At 36.2% G+C, this 17,416-nt stretch overlaps 1 protein-coding gene across 4 annotated transcripts in view; it reads right to left on the minus strand.

Annotated features, from left to right (window-relative positions):
* Positions 1-1,229: 1,229 nt before the first annotated feature.
* LOC117369233 overlaps positions 1,230-17,416 on the minus strand; it is a 111,981-nt gene continuing 95,794 nt past the window's right edge. For all 4 annotated transcript variants that reach the window (XM_033963474.1, XM_033963477.1, XM_033963476.1 and 1 more), the window contains one exon: positions 1,230-2,537. In XM_033963474.1, the coding sequence (XP_033819365.1) occupies positions 1,332-2,537 (1,206 nt within the window). In that variant the 3' untranslated portion in view covers positions 1,230-1,331. The remainder of the gene's footprint in view (positions 2,538-17,416) is intronic.

Consider the following 17,416-nt stretch of genomic DNA (forward strand, 5'->3'; position numbering starts at 1 on the left):
GCCACTGTACCGGGCTATGGTGCGCCCGCATCTGGAATACTGTGTACAGTACTGGTCTCCGTACCTCAAAAAGGACATGGCAATGCTTGAGGGAGTCCAGAGAAGAGCAACTAAACTGATTAAGGGTATGGAAAACCTTACATACACTGACAGACTGAAGAAGCTGGGGCTGTTCTCCCTGGAAAAGAGGAGACTCAGAGGAGATATGATAGAGACCTTCAAGATCCTGAGGGGCATCGAAAAGGTTGACAAAGACAGATTTTTCAATTTGAAAGAAACCACAAGAACAAGGGGTCACTCGATGAAATTGAAGGGGGACAGGTTTAAAACAAACGCAAGGAAGTTCTTTTTCACACAGAGGGTGGTGGACACATGGAACACCCTTCCGGAGGCCGTGATAAGAAATAGCACAGTACAGGGTTTCAAGGATGACCTGGATAGGTTCCTGGAAGACAAAGGGATTGAGGGGTACAGATAAGAGCAGTGGAAGGTTTAGAGATAAGTGTAGAGGTAGGCATAAAATTAGTCAGGGACCGCTGACCAGGCAATATGCCTGATGGGCCGCCGCGTGAGCGGACCGCTGGGCTGGATGGACCTCTGGTCTGCCCCGGCGGAGGCGACTACTTATGTACTTATGTACTTAAGCTCAATTACATTGAGCTTATAAGAATAATCTAAATCTCTACCAGAGATCAGAGAGTGATGCTCTATATGTCAATGCAATGATTGGATGGTAAACTCTTTTCTCAAGAGGAGGTTTTCACCCCCTCTTCAGGGTTTCACTTCTCTGAGCATTTTTCAAAGTTGCAGTCACTCTCTCCTCACTGGTAATTATTACTTAGTCAGTCTCTTATTTATCATTATAGTTATTTTTCTGACTAATATTTATACATAAAATCCCTGTATTTCCATAACGAAGAGGAGGTCTTTGGCTGGTGGAGCTCACAGATTCCCACCAGCCACTCCAATGGAGCATTGATTTGTGGTGGGCCCGAGTATAAAGTGGGTGGGACCTGGTACAATCATCACAATTCTGGTTGGAAAGAATAAAAAGGAGAAGAAATTACAAAAGGGGGAGAGGAAGGAACAGATGGTTACTGACAAGAGGAGAATGAAAGGGAATAGGAAACATCATAGAATGCAAACAGAAAGCTAGTTTTGAGTATCTGAAAGAAAAAGTCAAAAGACATCATAGTCAAGAAAGTCCAAGAAAAACTATATAAGGGCACTTGAAAATATTTTTATTATCTTGGAAATCTCTCTATACTTGGTGTTACTGACAGTCCAACAAAGGCATGCTTGGTACATTAGGCAATGTGCAAGGAGGTCACCTAATACAGCTTCATCCTGGGGAAAACCCAGGCTTCAGGGCTTGATTCATAAGAAGTGCTATAAGGTGAGAGAGAACAAGTGTGCTCCAACGCCTCTGATGGTGGAAAGAAAGCTAGGGGCAGCTGTGGGTTCTGCTTCAGGAAACTCCTTGGTTTAAGGGCACAGAAACAGTCTTCTATGCCACAATGACTTTTGCCACTATGTTCTTGCTGACTTGTAAACAGTCTGCTTCTGGTTAGAGGTAACTTATCTTCCCAAGACTCCAGCCATTGCTGGGTTCCATTCTGATCTACAGTCATACATGGTGGTGGCAAAGACACCTCATGATGGCAGGCTCTGTCTGCTGCTCCATTTAGTGAAGATTTTGTGGTATACTTTGGTCTGCTTGTCATATACTTCTGAGCTGACGCCTCGTTATTTAAAACATGCACAGGGCAGGTGTGTGAAGGGTATCTTTTTTCTGTGCATAGTTTCAGGATGTTTTTGAGATGTCTTTGCCCTGGACACATCCCCCTGTAGGATGTACTGCAATGTGAAGGGATCAATTTATTCAAGCAAGAACAATCAGAAGTTTTGGATACCGAGACTTTGGCTGTTCCTTCCGTGTGAATGTCCGAGTTCCAAATACTCTTCAGAACATCAAAAGAAGTCTGAACATCAGATGCAGTCCCTTCCAAAGACTGAGTGTCTCTAAAGACAAAGGAATTCTTTGCAATGTGGCCCTGACGTCTACCTAATAGACTCTCCCTTAGGTGCTCCTTTTCCAGCCCACACATCTTTGGGCTCAACACCTGTCCACATTTTAAATGCTGTGGATAGGTGAAAGCTTGGAAATTCTGAAAGAGCTTGTGATCGTGTGCCACTAAGTCACTGGCAGCAGCTGTGCAGTCCCTATCTAAAAAGGGAACATGATACTGATGAGTTTCATTTCTCTTCTGTGATTGCTCACAATCTTCCTTATTCTTTTCTGACTCACAACTTTTGACCCAGCTCATCCCTGCAGGAAAGTGCTCTTCCAGACCTTCTGTTATGAATCCTGTACTCTGTGGAAGGTCACTCCTCAAAACTGGGGGCCTGGAGTGGGATGCATTCTGCACAGGGATTTCTGGGTATGCAGTTGCAGTAAAACAGAGTCCAGGATGGCCATAAATCTTCAGCTCTTCAAATAAATCCAGACCATTCTTTTGGGTCGGCTTCTCTGCCACCTATATATGGAAACATAAGCACACAATTCACTTTATGGACATAGCTAAAAGAGGTCAAAAAAGAATTAAGCCACAGTATGGCAAGGATTACAGACCACTCTCACTTGGGATAGGGCCCAAATCTTCTTATGCACTTCAGAATTAACAACTAAGATAATATAAATACTAAACCTTCCTGTGCATTTCAGAAACGTTCTCCACATCCACCCAAGATATGTCCCAACCACCTCAAATTCAGAACCAATATCTACCAGAGATACAGTCCAAGCCTTATTACATCTCAGAGCCAGACTCCACACTTATATAGGATAGTCGTTTCCAATTTCTTGGATCTTAGAACAAGAATCTTCTCCTTCCTGGGACTCTCAATTAGAATCCATATTTATTTAAGATAAGAACCAAAATGTTGTTGTGTCATGGAAGGTTCTTACCTTGATGATCTTCTTTCTAGTAGAAAGGAATATGCGTCTTGAACCAGTGGGTTACCGGTAGTCGCCTCTAATCATGAATTGTGTAGAAGGCATCACCTATATTTTTTGGTTCCGCCTCCTGTATCACTGGGCTGGGCTGTATCTCCTTAGTTTATACCAAAGCAGTTGACAACTACTATAAGATGAGAAATAATCAGGAGGGGTACAGGGACCTTCCCAAGTAAGCCAATTCTGCTCTGCAATGATTACAATTAAACAAATCAACATCAATAGGAATATAACCTAAAACCAGGTAGAATGAACAAGCCACCCACTTGAGTGCAACCAGCTAACACTTATGTAGTTTTTATTTATTAATTAATTAATTTAATTCAATTTCTATCCCATTCTTCCCAATGAGCTCAGAATGGGATACAGGTTAACATACATAATATACAGTTTACAGGTTACAATTTGCCATAGTTACAGTGCAAGAATTTTTAATACAAGTTTTTTTCCTAATGTGACACTAACTGAGGATTTAGTAAATATATATATTTCTTTGTAATCCACCAGCTGTAGCCAGGGGAGTTAGGTGATAAAGTATGTTTTTATTGCTTTCCTAAAGTTCAGGAGTCCTTCAAGGGAACAGCAAACAAAATAACAAAGGTGACCAATTTGGTGCTCAACTCTTTTATTGTGATAGACTCTGAAACAAAAATAATTGTTGGTTATGGCTGAAGTAAGAATAAAATGATTTAGTATTCTTTTATTGGTCTGATGTCTTTTAATGGCTGTTCTACAATACTCGATGCTTCTAATTGTGGTATATTTGTATAAAGTGTGTACAAGGATCAAATCACTGAGATCTCCACTAACTGCCTCTAAAATATTGATCATATCTAAGGAATCTCGGACATATGAATCAATTTGTGGCACAAATGGTCTCAAAAAGAAATCAACAAATTTGGATAAGGGCTCTAGAATTGAATTATTACCTGAGATGATAGGTCGTCCCGGAGGGTTTGTAGAAGATTTGTGTATTTTGGGTAATATGTATATTGTGGGTATGACCATATTTTTTTCTAAGAGGAAATCTTTTTCCTTAAGTGTCATGTAGCCTGCATCAAGTGCTGTTTGGATGAGATCTTCTATTTCAGTCTTCAGATCAGTGGTTGGATCTTTTTCCAAGATACAGTAATGCGTGTGGTCATAAATCTGTCTTTCTATTTCTTGTATATATTGAATTCTATCTTGAATGATAATACTCTTATCAGCTGGTTTAATTACAATGTCAGTGTAAGACTATCGAGGATAAACTCACAGAAAGGATATCAACAGCGGAACAATACAGCACAGAAGTTTCAGGATCAGTACAACAACATGAGGTACCCTTATCACAATCAACAAATTGATATAATACAACCACAGTACTGAACGAGATACTTTTACCTAAGAAGAGGAAGGGGAAGAGGACATGCATGGCAAACAATATATTGAATGGGAATTTTTCCAAGACAACAACAGAAGTATTTCCTCCCGATCAATAATACCTATTTTCAATTTGTCCGAATATACTTTGACTACTATGAAACAGGTACTTCAGAAAGGGTTTTCATTTGTACCAACTTAAAGATATGATCCTTTATAAACCTGGGTTGACCTTTTTCGCTTCAATAGAAAACTTAAAATACAGCAATTTTTTTCAAGAAACATCAGCAGTACAGATATGTCTGTGATGAGATGCAAGTCCAAATGGATACCACCAGGACCCAACGATCCAGTGCATTTTAAGAGACATTATGCATCTGGAAGAAAATCATAAGAAGAAACCATTCCACAATTTGACTAAAGAAGAACAATTTGCAATATTTCATCTCTCTAAGAACACTGATAGTGTAATCAAACCAGCTGATAAGGGTGGTGGTATTGTCATTTACGATAGAATTCAATATATACAAGAAACAGAACAACAGATTTATGACCACACATATTACTGGGTCTTGGAAAAAGATCCAACCACTGATTTGAAGACTGAAATAGAAGATCTCATCTAAACAGCACTTGATGCAGACTACATCACACTTAAGGAAAAAGATTTCCTCTGAGAAAAAAATCCGGATATACCCACAATATACACATTACCCAAAAAACACAAATCTTCTACAAACCCTCCGGGACGACCTATTATCTCAGATAATATTTCAGTTCTAGAGCCCTTATCCAAATTCATTGATTTCTTTTTGAGACCATATGTGCCACAAATTGATTCATATGTCCAAGATTCCTCAGATATGATCAATATCTTAGAGGCAGTTAGTGGAGGTCTCAGTGATATGATTTTTGTCACCATGGATATAGATGCACTTTATACAAACATTCCACTTAGAATCATTGAGTATTGTAGAACAGACATTAAAAAGATGTCAGACCAATAAAAGAATACCAATCATTTCATTCTTACTTTAGCCACAATAATATTAACTAACAATTATTTTTGTTTTGGAGTCTATTACAATAAAAGAGATTGAGCACCAATTTGTCACCTTTGTTGTTTTGTTTGCTGTTCACTGGTGTGAAGGCAGTTTCTCAAGCAATCCTTTTCTTGGGGAAGGACCATGTCATTTGCCCCTTGGGAGAGTTCTGCCTTGTACCAGGGATTGGAAAGTTTTCCTAGGAGGAATTATTCTCGTCTGGATAGGGGCTAACTCTTCCATCAGAGAAGTGGTAGAGATCTTCCATTGGTGTAAGTGATCTTCTAATGTATTAGTGTTAAGGTCAGAAAATTCTAATTTGAAAGTTGAAGTGATTGACTCCAGTGAGTTTGCTGAAGTCTCTAAATTTGACAACCTTGGGCATTATGTTAACATGCATAGAAGCATGGTTCATTGAGACAAGATAGTTATCAGACCATGGGACTGGGAGGATGGGTCCTAGAGAATAGTTAGAATTTGCAGACTTAGGGATTAAAATCATGTCTAATGTGTGTCTGGCTAGGTGTGTTGGATCTGTCAAAAGAGAGAGTAGGTCTAGGTTGTTGATAAGAGAGAGGACTTCTTCTGTGAAACCATTGTTTTGATCGTCAAAATGGATGTTAAAATCTCCATAAATCAAGGAGTTGAATGTAGAAGACCTAAAATCAAAGAGGAGAGCTTGTAAATGGGAGAGGCCCTCTCAATTGATTGGTGGGGGCAGGTAGAGTAGAAGAACATCTAGTTTTGTTCTTGAATCAATGGTAAATTGAAGGTATTCAATGAGTATTGGGCAAGACGGTGTTCAAAACTTATTGACAATGATTCTCAGGATATAATTGCTAGCCCACCTCCACAATTATTACAGTGGTGATTGTATAGAAAGGAGATTTATTTTCACAATTATCAAGTGCTTTATTAAAGAATTCCCAATTTACCTTTTTAAATAAGTGCTTTATTAAAGAATTCCCAATTTACCTTTTTAAATACAATCTTGCCGATTTAAGTTGCAAGAAACATAGAAACATGATGGAAGATAAAGGTCAAATGGTCCATCTGGTCTACCCATCCGCAATAACCATTATTTCTTCCTCTCCCTAAGAGATCCCACGTACCTATCTCAGGTTTTCTTGAATTCAGACAAAGTCTCTGTCTCCACCACCTCTTCCAGGAGACTGTTCCACGCATCTACCACCCTTTCTGAAAAAAGTATTTCCTCAGATTACACCGGAACCTATCACCTCTTAACTTCATCCTATGCCCTCATTCCACAGCTTCCTTTCAAATGAAAGAAACTCGACCCATGCCATTTATATTACATAGGTATTTAAACATCTCTATCATATCTCCCCTCTCCCGCCTTTCCTCCAAAGTATACAGATTGAGATCTTTAAATCTGTCCCCATACGCCTTATCACAAAGACCACACACCATTTCAATAGTCTTCCTCTGGACCGACTCCATCCTTTTGATATCTTTTTGAAGGTGCGGCCTCCAGAATTGTATACAATATTCTAAATGAGGTCTCACCAGAGTCTTATACAGAGGCATCAATACCTCCTTTTTCCTACTGGCCATACCTTTCCCTATGCACCCTAGCAGCCTTCTAGCTTTTGCCGTCATCTTTTCAACCTTAAGATCATCACATACAATCACACCCAAGCCCCGCTCTTCCATCGTGCACATAAGTTCTTTACCCCCTAAATTGTACCGTTCCGTCGGGTTTTTGCAGCCCAAATGCATGACCTTGCATTTCTTAGCATTAAATTTTAGCTGCCAAATTTCAGACCATTCTTCAAGCTTTGCCAGGTCTTTCTTCTATTATTCTCATCATCCACACCAAGGAAAGTTCAAGTGATTTTGTCTTATATCATAATCTCTCAAGATGACAAACTTGCCTTTTAAGAACCATAAGACCGGAACGGTACCATGTACTGTTAAACTTTTTGCGCTCCACCTGTTCTATAGGTGCAGTAGAGTTAATTTCCCTGTTTATGGTACTTTGCCTTAACTGAGCTTGTTCTTCTAATGTTAATAATGAAAAATTATCTGGAAATTTTGTACAAGGAAATGTAAGTGAATATGGATCCACTCGATTAATTTGCAGGATAGGAAAAAATTCTTTTAATTTTAGGTTTAAAAAATCACAGAACTTTTCTTTACTAATGAGAAAAGAATAAGTTTATGAGCCATCAAGAAGCCGCTCAGCGCCCAGCAGGAGCACCATAGCACGCTTCTGCTCGGTGCCACTCAGCAGCTGAAGAAATCAGATCTCTCGGCAGCCACCACAGACCGGGTTAGCAGCAGGGCAGGAGCACGGAAAGCTCGCTCCTGCCTGCTGCACCTCTTGACCACAAGGGATCGGCTGAGGAGTTACGAGGACAGGGCAAGGAGAGGGAACAGGGTGCAGAAACTGGGAGGGGAGGGCTGGGTACATAGCCTGACAGGGATGGAGGGAAGCTGGGTGCAATGCCCAACAATGGAGGAAGGGAGGGAAGGGGGCTGGGTGCAGTGCCTGGCAGGGGAGGGAGGGAAGGGGCCTGGGTGCAGTGCCTGACAGGAAAGGAAGGGAAGAGGGTTGGGTGCAGTGCCTGGCAGGGGAGGGAAAAAAGGGGCCTGGGTGCAGATCCTGGCAGGGCACTTGAATATTAAGCCGCCTGACTTATATTCGAGTCAACCATTTTACCTCCTTTTTGGGGGAGGAAATGGGGGCCTTGACTTATATTCAGATCGACTTATAGTTGAGTAAATACGATATCTAAATTAGTGAGAAATTGGTTGAAATAACGAGTATGAGTTCTGTAATTCATCAAAAGTGAACACCGAAATCACCTAAAAGGATTATATCTGGATATCTAATGGAGAGTTGTGCAATGGTTTAATAGATTTTATCCCATAGCTCAAGTGATAGATTTGGTGGGCAATATAATAAAGCCAGCATTAAAGTTAATCTAGGCCAACAACAATTCCTTGTAAGGGAACATTGTAGAATGGAAGTGAAGAATCAAATAATATAACCAACCCCCCCCCCCCTTTTTAAAAGCACAAAATTTTGATAGATAACAATATCTAGGAGGCATAGAATCAATAAGATATGACTCCTCTCCATGCCTAATCCATGTTTCTTTTAAATCCACCACTTTAATTTTGTGCATTAAGATGGTGTTGTGAAGGAAAGCCATTTTAATTTTTATAGATCTGCAATTCAACAAACCAAAAGCTAAAGATGTACTGTACTGAGAAGAGGATGTTCAAGAAATATGGATCAAATTGGACTTTGTAACACCTGAAGAGACAAAACGTTGACTATTGGGTCTATTACCAACTATAGTGGATATTTGAAAATTGCAATCTACAAACACCTTATGTAGAATGAACACAATGAAAAATAAAACCAAAAAAGCCTGGACCTGCCTCTGATTTAGATATATACCTAAAAAATCCTGGAAAGCAAAAAGTTGCAGTCATTTGAGAACTCACCCTGGAGCTCGCCCCAAGGAGCATGAGAATGTTCCTTTGGCAGATGCTGCAACGCACAGTTACTTACCATAACAGGTGTTATCCAGGGACAGCAGGCAGATATTCTCACGTATGGTTGACATCATCCACGAAGCCCCGATGTGGACAGCTGCAAAAGCAATTTTGCTTGAAGAACTATAGAAAGTTTGCGACTGACCACACCACGCATACGCGAGTGCCTTCCCGCCCGAAGTAGGGTGCACATCTCCTCATTTCAGATAGCCAGCTAAGAAGCTAACCAGGGGAGGTGGGTGGGTTGTGAGAATTTCTGCCTGCTGTCCCTGGATAACACCTGTTACAGTAAGTAACTGTGCTTTATTCCAGGACAAGCAAGCAGCATATTCTCACGTTTGGGTGACTTCCAAGCTAACCAGAATGGGATGGTGGGAGTGCTGGCTTTTAGGAGTATAAATTTTGTAATACTGTTTGGCCAAAGTGGCCATCCTATCTGGAAAAAGAATCCAGACAGTAATGAGAAGTGAAGGTATGAACCGAGGATCATGTAGCAGCTCAACAGGAGTGGATCTAAGGAAAGCTACTGAAGCTACCATAGCTCTAATTTTGTGGGCTGTGACTCAACCCTCCAGTTGCAGCCCAGCCTGAGCATAACAAAACGAGATGCAAGCAGCCACCAGTTGGAAATCGTCCTCTTGGAAACTGGATGCCCCAACTTGTTTGGATCAAAGGAGACAAAAAGTTGAGGAGAAGATCTATGTGATTTAGTCCTTTGTAAATAGTAGGTCAAAGCACACTTGAAATCCAGATTATGAAAAGCTGTTTCTCCAGATTGAGAATAAGGCTTGGGAAAAAATTGCTGGAAGTATAATTGATTGATTGAGATGAAATTCTGTAACAACTTTGGGTAAGAATTTTGGATGAGTGCAGAGTACCACCTTGTCATGATGGAATACTGTAAATGGTGGGTCTGCTATCAAAGCTTGTAGCTCACTAACTCTATGAGATGTAAGAGTGATGAGAAAGACTACCTTCCAAGTGAGATATTTAAGATAAGCTGTAGACATTGGTTCAAATGGAGGCTTCATTAGATGAGCAAGAACAACATTGAGAGGTGGTTTGATATTGAAAAGTCCTTTCATAAATCTGGAAACATAACATAATTTCTTATATACCGCAACAACCTTATAGTTCAATGCGGTTCACAAATTAAGAAATACTAACATACTAGTAGATCATAAGTATTAAGTGCAGATATTTCCTCAGAAATATTTTTTTTTTTATATTTCTTTATTGATATTTTGAACTTGACAATGTATACATTTGAAAAATCGAAAAAAAAACAACAACTATATGAAAATACACTATTAACATCAGAAATATTACAATAAAAATTTTAAATCCCTTCTTAACCTATAACAGTAATGATATTATATTATACTCATCAATATTATAGAATATTATGAAATTTATACCTCTAAATAAATAATACACCCCCCACCCCCCCACCTACCCTGGATGTGCAAAGGAATCTAACATAAAGAAAAAGGAATCACTTTAATTATAATGTGACAAAATTAGTTAATGGACCCCAAATCCCCTTAAAGAATTTAACAAACCCTAAACGCTCTGCCATAATCTTTTCATATTTATATGTTGCACATACAGTTGCCCACCAAAAACTAAAATTAATCCTTTCATGATTTTTCCAATTAGATGTGATCATTTGAACCCCTATTCCTGATAAGATCATGAAAAGGCGACTATTATTTCTATCCAAAGTGGGTTTATCATGCAGAATCATTCCAAAAATTATTGCTTCATATGTCAAAGGAATAGAGGATTGAAGAATATTATTAATTTGCCCCCAAATCGACTTCCAAAAGCCAAGTATCAATGGACAAAAAAATAAAAGATGATCCAAAGTCCCAATATCAATATGACAATGCCAACATCTATTAGATTTAGAACTATCTACTTTATTCAACCTAACTGGAGTCCAAAAAATTCTATGTAATGAAAACAACCATGTTTGTCTCATAGATGCTGACATTGTACATCTTAATCTCCAAGTCCAGATTCGTGGCCAACGAGAAACAGAAATATGCTGTTTTAACTCGATACTCCAAATATCTCTAAGACTATTTTTTGTTTTTTTATTTAAAAATCCAGAAATCAATTTATACCACTGGGCAGCCTGATGTCCTATTAAATCTGTTTGGTAGCAAAGGATTTGCACACTAAAATAAGTTTTCAAATTTTTCCATTCAGGGAACCCCATCTGAATAGCCTGCTTCAACTGCAAGCACCTATATTGTTGAGTGTTTGAAATATCAAATGAATGCTGCAGTTGTGAAAACTCAAGCAGATTACCATTAGAAATAAGATCATCTAATGTCCTAATATTTGCCTGCATCCAATTCTTCCAAGCGATTCCAGCACCGCCTATTTGAATCTTGGAGTTTAACCATAAGGACTGTAAAGTAGATTTCATTATTGGTACCTCTGTTAATTTATCAATAAATTTAATAGTTTTCCAAGTATCCAATAAAATTTTATTGTCCTTAGCATATTTATGAAATCTGATACTTAATACATGTGGAAGTCTCATAGGGGACACCAAATTCCGTTCCAAATATAACCAATCTGGTTGATGATCAATAAGCTCAGGGAGGATCCAATACATACCTTGACGCAATATATAGGCTTGATGGTACCTATAAAAGTTTGGAAAATTTTCCCCACCCTCCACAATTGATTTTTTGCAACGATACTAAAGCAATTCTTGGTTTTTTCCCAAGCCAAACAAATTTTGTCAAAATATTATTTAATTTTTTGTAAAAGGACTCTTGAAAATAAACTGGTAACATACTCATTTGGTAACAAACTATAGGCAAAATCATCATCTTTACTGTTTGCACTCTCCCCCACCAAGAAATATGCAAAGGATTCCATTGCTCACACAATTCTGTAACTTTTAGTAATAAGGATTTTTCATTTACCTTCATTGTTTCTTCCAATGTACTTTTTATCCAAATTCCTAAATATTTTATTCCATCTTTCTTCCAACTAAACTGAAACGAATCAAATAAGCCTTTTATACAATGTACATTTAGTGGAAGAATTTCTGATTTATTCCAATTTATTTTATAACCTGAAAATTTTCCAAATTTATCAATCAAATCCAATAAATGTGGAATGGTTGACTCCGGATTTCTCAAATGAATCAAAATATCATCTGCATAAGCAGAAATTTTATATTCCCGACCTGCATAAGGAACACCTTCTATCTCCTTTGATTGTTGAATAGTTAAAAGTAGAGGTTCCAAAACAATATCAAATAACAAAGGAGATAATGGACAACCCTGTCTAACTCCCCTTTCTAAAAAGAACCTTTCTGAAAAAGTATTATTTATATATAATCTAGCAGATGGGGAGCTATACAGGGATTGAATCATTTGTATAAATCGAGAACCAATACCAAACCAATCCATTGCTTGATACATAAAAGTCCATTCTACCCGATCAAATGCTTTCTCTGCATCTAAAGAAACAGAGAAAGCCGGATCTTTCATATCCTTTGTTAAATGTAAAATATGAAAAGCTAATCTGGTGTTATTTGAAGAATGTCTTTGAGCAACAAAACCTGTTTGATGCATACCAATAATATAAGGGAGAGCCTTATTCAAACGCAAAGCCAATATTTTAGCTAACAATTTCCCATCAACATTAATCAAAGAAATAGGCCTATAGTTTGAAACCAACATGGGATCTCTGTTTGGCTTAGGCAAAACTATTGTTAAAGCTTCTGCCATAGTACCTGTAATACAACCTTTATTTAGTTGAAACTGATATAATTTGAAAAGATGGGGTAACAAAATAGTTTGAAAAGAGTTAAAAAATTCTACCGTATATCCATCACTTCCTGGAGCGGATCCAATTCTAAGGGACTTTAAAGCCCTCTGAATTTCTTTTTGTGTTATAGGTGCTTCGAGATTTTCTTTCATATGATCAGGAACTTTAGGGCCATTAATCAACTTTAAAAATTCAAAACCATCTTTCTCTTTATTAAAATAATGCTCAGAAGAATACAAGCTTTCATAAAATTTCAAAAATTGTTGTAAAATATTTTTAATTTGAGAATGAATTATTCCATTATCATCTGAAATAGCCATTATATTAGCTTTCCTTTTTTTTGCTTTTAAATAGTTAGCTAGTAATCTTCCCGCCTTATTTGAGGTTCCATAATACAATGCCTTATAGGACACAAACTCCTTTCTAGCCAATTGTGATGATATCTCATTGTATCTAAATTTTACTTTTAGCAAATTCTGATAAATACTTTGTTCCCATTTTTCCTTTAATTTAATTTCCAATTTTCTAATATTTTGTTCTAAAATTAAAAAATCTTTATTTAGTTGTTTTCTAACATATGCTGAGTACGAAATTATGTGTCCTCTCAAGGTAGCTTTAAAGGCATCCCATAAAATTTCCTGAGATGTTTCTTCTGATTCATTAAACTGAAAAAATTCACTTATTTTTAACTTAAATTTTTCTATAAAATTGGAATCTGCTAGCAATGTATTATTAAACCTCCAAACAGGTCTATTATTTTCTTGTTCATCTATCTCAAAATCAATCCAAATACCCCCATGATCTGAAAGTATAATTGAATCTATATTCGCCTTCTTAACCTTCTGTACTAAATTATCTGAAACGAAAAAATAATCAATTCTAGAAAATGATTTGTGAACATGGGAATAAAATGAAAATTCCTGATCATTGAAATGAAAAATCCTCCAAATATCTTTTAAACCACAAGAATTTATCAAATTATCTAATCCTAAAGATTTTAAAATTTTACTAGGCTTTTTATCTAAAATAGGGTCCATTACTGCATTAAAGTCCCCTGCCAAAATTAAATTGGAGGAAGATGATGGTAAAATTATTTGTTGAAGGTTTTTAAAAAACTCAGATTGATTCAAATTAGGTGCATAGATATTGAACAGTATCAAGGTATCTTTCCCTGAGCTCAATTTTACTTGGACCCATCTTCCGAAAGGATCCATAGATAACATAGTAAAAGTAGCCATACATTTTTTATGTATCAAGATAGCCACACCAGCTTTTTTGCCTACAGCAGGGGCAAAAAAACACTGTTTAACCCAACCCCCTTCCAGCTTACTTGATTCTAATGCAGATAAATGAGTTTCTTGCAGGAAATAAATATCTGCCCCCTGTCTTTTAAGAAAAGATAAGGCTTTCTTTTTCTTTATAGGGTGATTGAGTCCATTAACATTCAACGAATACATTTTAAAATACATTTATATTTATATTTATTTTAAGGAACCAAAGAAAATGACCTGAAAAGATTTTAATTCTTATATATAAATTATCCCAATTATACATCCAATTACCCTCCCTTAAAACCCCTATATACCCTCCCACACCCATCCCCCATAACAAATATAAGTGAATGACAGCACACATAAAGACCAGGAAATCGAAAGAAATCCCCAACCAGCAAACTATCAATTCATACTATAATAAAATCTTAAAATAATGAATTAAATTAAAATCATTACTTAAAATTACCATAAAATGAAATCTTGAAAATAATAAATTATATTATATAACTAATATCATTTTTCATTATAGACATTAAAACTTATTATATAAAATTTCCAACTTATCCAAACAAAACAAAAATCACAAAAATTAATAAATACCAAATATAAAAAACTAAATAAATAAATTAATGTTTATGATTAATAGATACCCAATAAAATATTAAAATAATAAATATTGAAATATGAAATGTTAAAATTAATATATTAAATTATATAATTTATATTATCTAAAATTAGAGACAGTAGAAATTATTATATAAAATTATCATCCTATTCAACCAAAACGTAACAAATTTAGAAAAATTAATAAATATTAAAAATGAAGACTAAATGATTATTACTAGATATCCAGAATATAAATGAACATTAAAATAATAAAAATTCCAAATCTTCCCAACCTTTAAAATTCATATCCATTCATTCCCTCATTATAAATTTTATAATAAAATAAAAACCTAAAATCAGCAAACAAAGAACATATAAGAATAAATATATATAAATACTAAATACTTGTCACACTAGAAGAAAATCATATCTAAAGATAAAAGTAATCCATTTCTCAACTTATAAAAGATTCAAATCATCTTTACTAAACACTAATGTTACAGCTAGAGGATAAAAAAATAAAATAAAAATAAAACTCATATCTCTATATTATTTATGTTATTATGGAAGTATCTGCCATAATATTTAAAAAGATATATAAATTATAATTAATAAATCAAATAAACATCTATCATCTGTTAATCCATAACATCAGAAAAAATAGAATTAGATTTCAAAAAATTAATGACCAGAACAAAATTCTCAGGATAAGCTTGTCAAATCAATATTAGGTTTCATAAGAAGTTGCAAAACCACAGAACCAGTCGACCTCAAAGACTTGTTATATCCCCAGGAAAGTCAGTCTTGTTAAAACCACAGGAAAGACAACAGAAAAAATGCTCAAAAAATTAATAGAACTTTGTAAAAAAAAGTCTTTCTTCAGGACTCTTCCTTTGAATGTTAAAATGCCTTGTTATATCCCCAGGAAAGTCAGTCTTGTTAAAACCACAGGAAAGACAACAGAAAAAATACTCAAAAAATTAATAGAACTTTGTAAAAAAAGTCTTTCTTCAGGACTCTGCCTTTGAATGTTAAAATGCCTTGTTATATCCCCAGGAAAGTCAGTCTTGTTAAAACCACAGGAAAGACAACAGAAAAAATACTCAAAAAATTAATAGAACTTTGTAAAAAAAAACTTCTTCAGGACTCTGCCTTTGAATGTTAAAATGCCTTGTTATATCCCCAGGAAAGTCAGTCTTGTTAAAACCACAGGAAAGACAACAGAAAAAATGCTCAAAAAATTAATAGTAAAAATAAATAGTAAAAAATTAATAGTAAAAATAATTTGTAAAAAGTCTTTCTTCAGGACTCTTCCTTTGAATGTTAAAATGCTTCAATGAAATTACAATTCAGGCAAATTAAAAGTCTCGTATTATATGATGAAGTTGTAATAGCAGTTAAAACATTTCTGCTACAAACTAGTTTGGATTGAACTAGTTTGGATTCAAACAAATTGAAGAAGTTAGTAACAAATCATAGCAGTTTTTGTTTAAATCTTGGATAGTATCCTATTCCATACGATTTTCACAGCCTTCAATATATTGTTGAAGTTTAACAGGATCATCATATTTTATAGTATGATTATCATGAGTTACCCTCATGTAAGCAGGATAAAAGAGACCATATCTTGCCCCTAATTGCTGTAATTGGGGTCTCAATAATAAAAACTGTTTTCTTTTTTCAGCTGTTTTTGGGGCAAAATCAGGAAGAAACATAAGAGCTGAATTTTTATATTCTATTTTCTTTTTTTCTTTGGCAAGCCGCAAAATTTCAATTGCATGCTGAAATTTGAGAAGTTTTAATATTATAGGTCTTGGTCTAGGCTGCCCATTTAACTGCCTCACAGGAATTCTGTGTGCACGTTCTATTTCAAACGGAAACTTCGTTGAAATTGAAAATAAATTTGGCAGCAAATTTTCTAAAAAGGTGACACAGTCTTTTCCTTCCGATCCTTCAGCCATCCCAAGGATCCTAACATTACATCTACGAGAGTAATTCTCATAAGCTTCCATACGTTTTTGCAGGTCCTTAAGCTCAGCGTGATCTTTTTTGCACTGCCTTTGGTCCACTTCCATTTTCTCAATGCGGGACTCTAACTGATCCACCCTTCGATTAGATATCTCCAGCTGCTTAGTAACAGTAGAAATCTCCTCTCTCTTAGCTGCCATATTTTCTGCGTTATCTTTTAACATTGATTTAATCACCCGAAGTTCCTCCAGAATATCCACCGATACAGGATCTGCACTCTCTTTCGGTAAGGGAACTTGAGCAGCTATTACCAACTCAGGCTTCAATCTCTTTGCTTTAACTCCAGTAGAAAAAGAATTTTCTAGTTTTGTTTGTTTTAATGAAGCCATTTCAGCACTTTCTTTAAATTTTTTTTTTAAATAAACTAATAATATATTCAAAAATAACTGCTGAGTATGAGGAGCTCTTCAATCAGTCAGCCATTCTATTGCACTAACATTCTCAGAAATATTAACATTATGACATATTATAAATTTTTAGTCTAAGTATTTCCTAAAAAGATGTTTTCAGCGTTTTTCTAAAAGCTGAGTAAGAGGTAGAAAGCACAGTTACTTACCGTAACAGGTGTTATCCAGGGACAGCAGGAAGCTATTCTCACGTATGGGTGACGTCATCCAACAGAGCCCCGATGTGGACGCCTCACAAGCAGACTTGCTTGAAGAACCTAGAAGTTTTGAGTCACCCGCACCGCGCATGCGCGAGTGCCTTTCCGCCCAGTGCACAAGGCGCGTCTCCTCAGTTCAGATAGCTAGCAGAGAAGC

The sequence above is a fragment of the Geotrypetes seraphini genome, chromosome 11 (genome assembly GCF_902459505.1).
Source record: "Geotrypetes seraphini chromosome 11, aGeoSer1.1, whole genome shotgun sequence".
Lineage (NCBI taxonomy): Eukaryota > Metazoa > Chordata > Amphibia > Gymnophiona > Dermophiidae > Geotrypetes > Geotrypetes seraphini.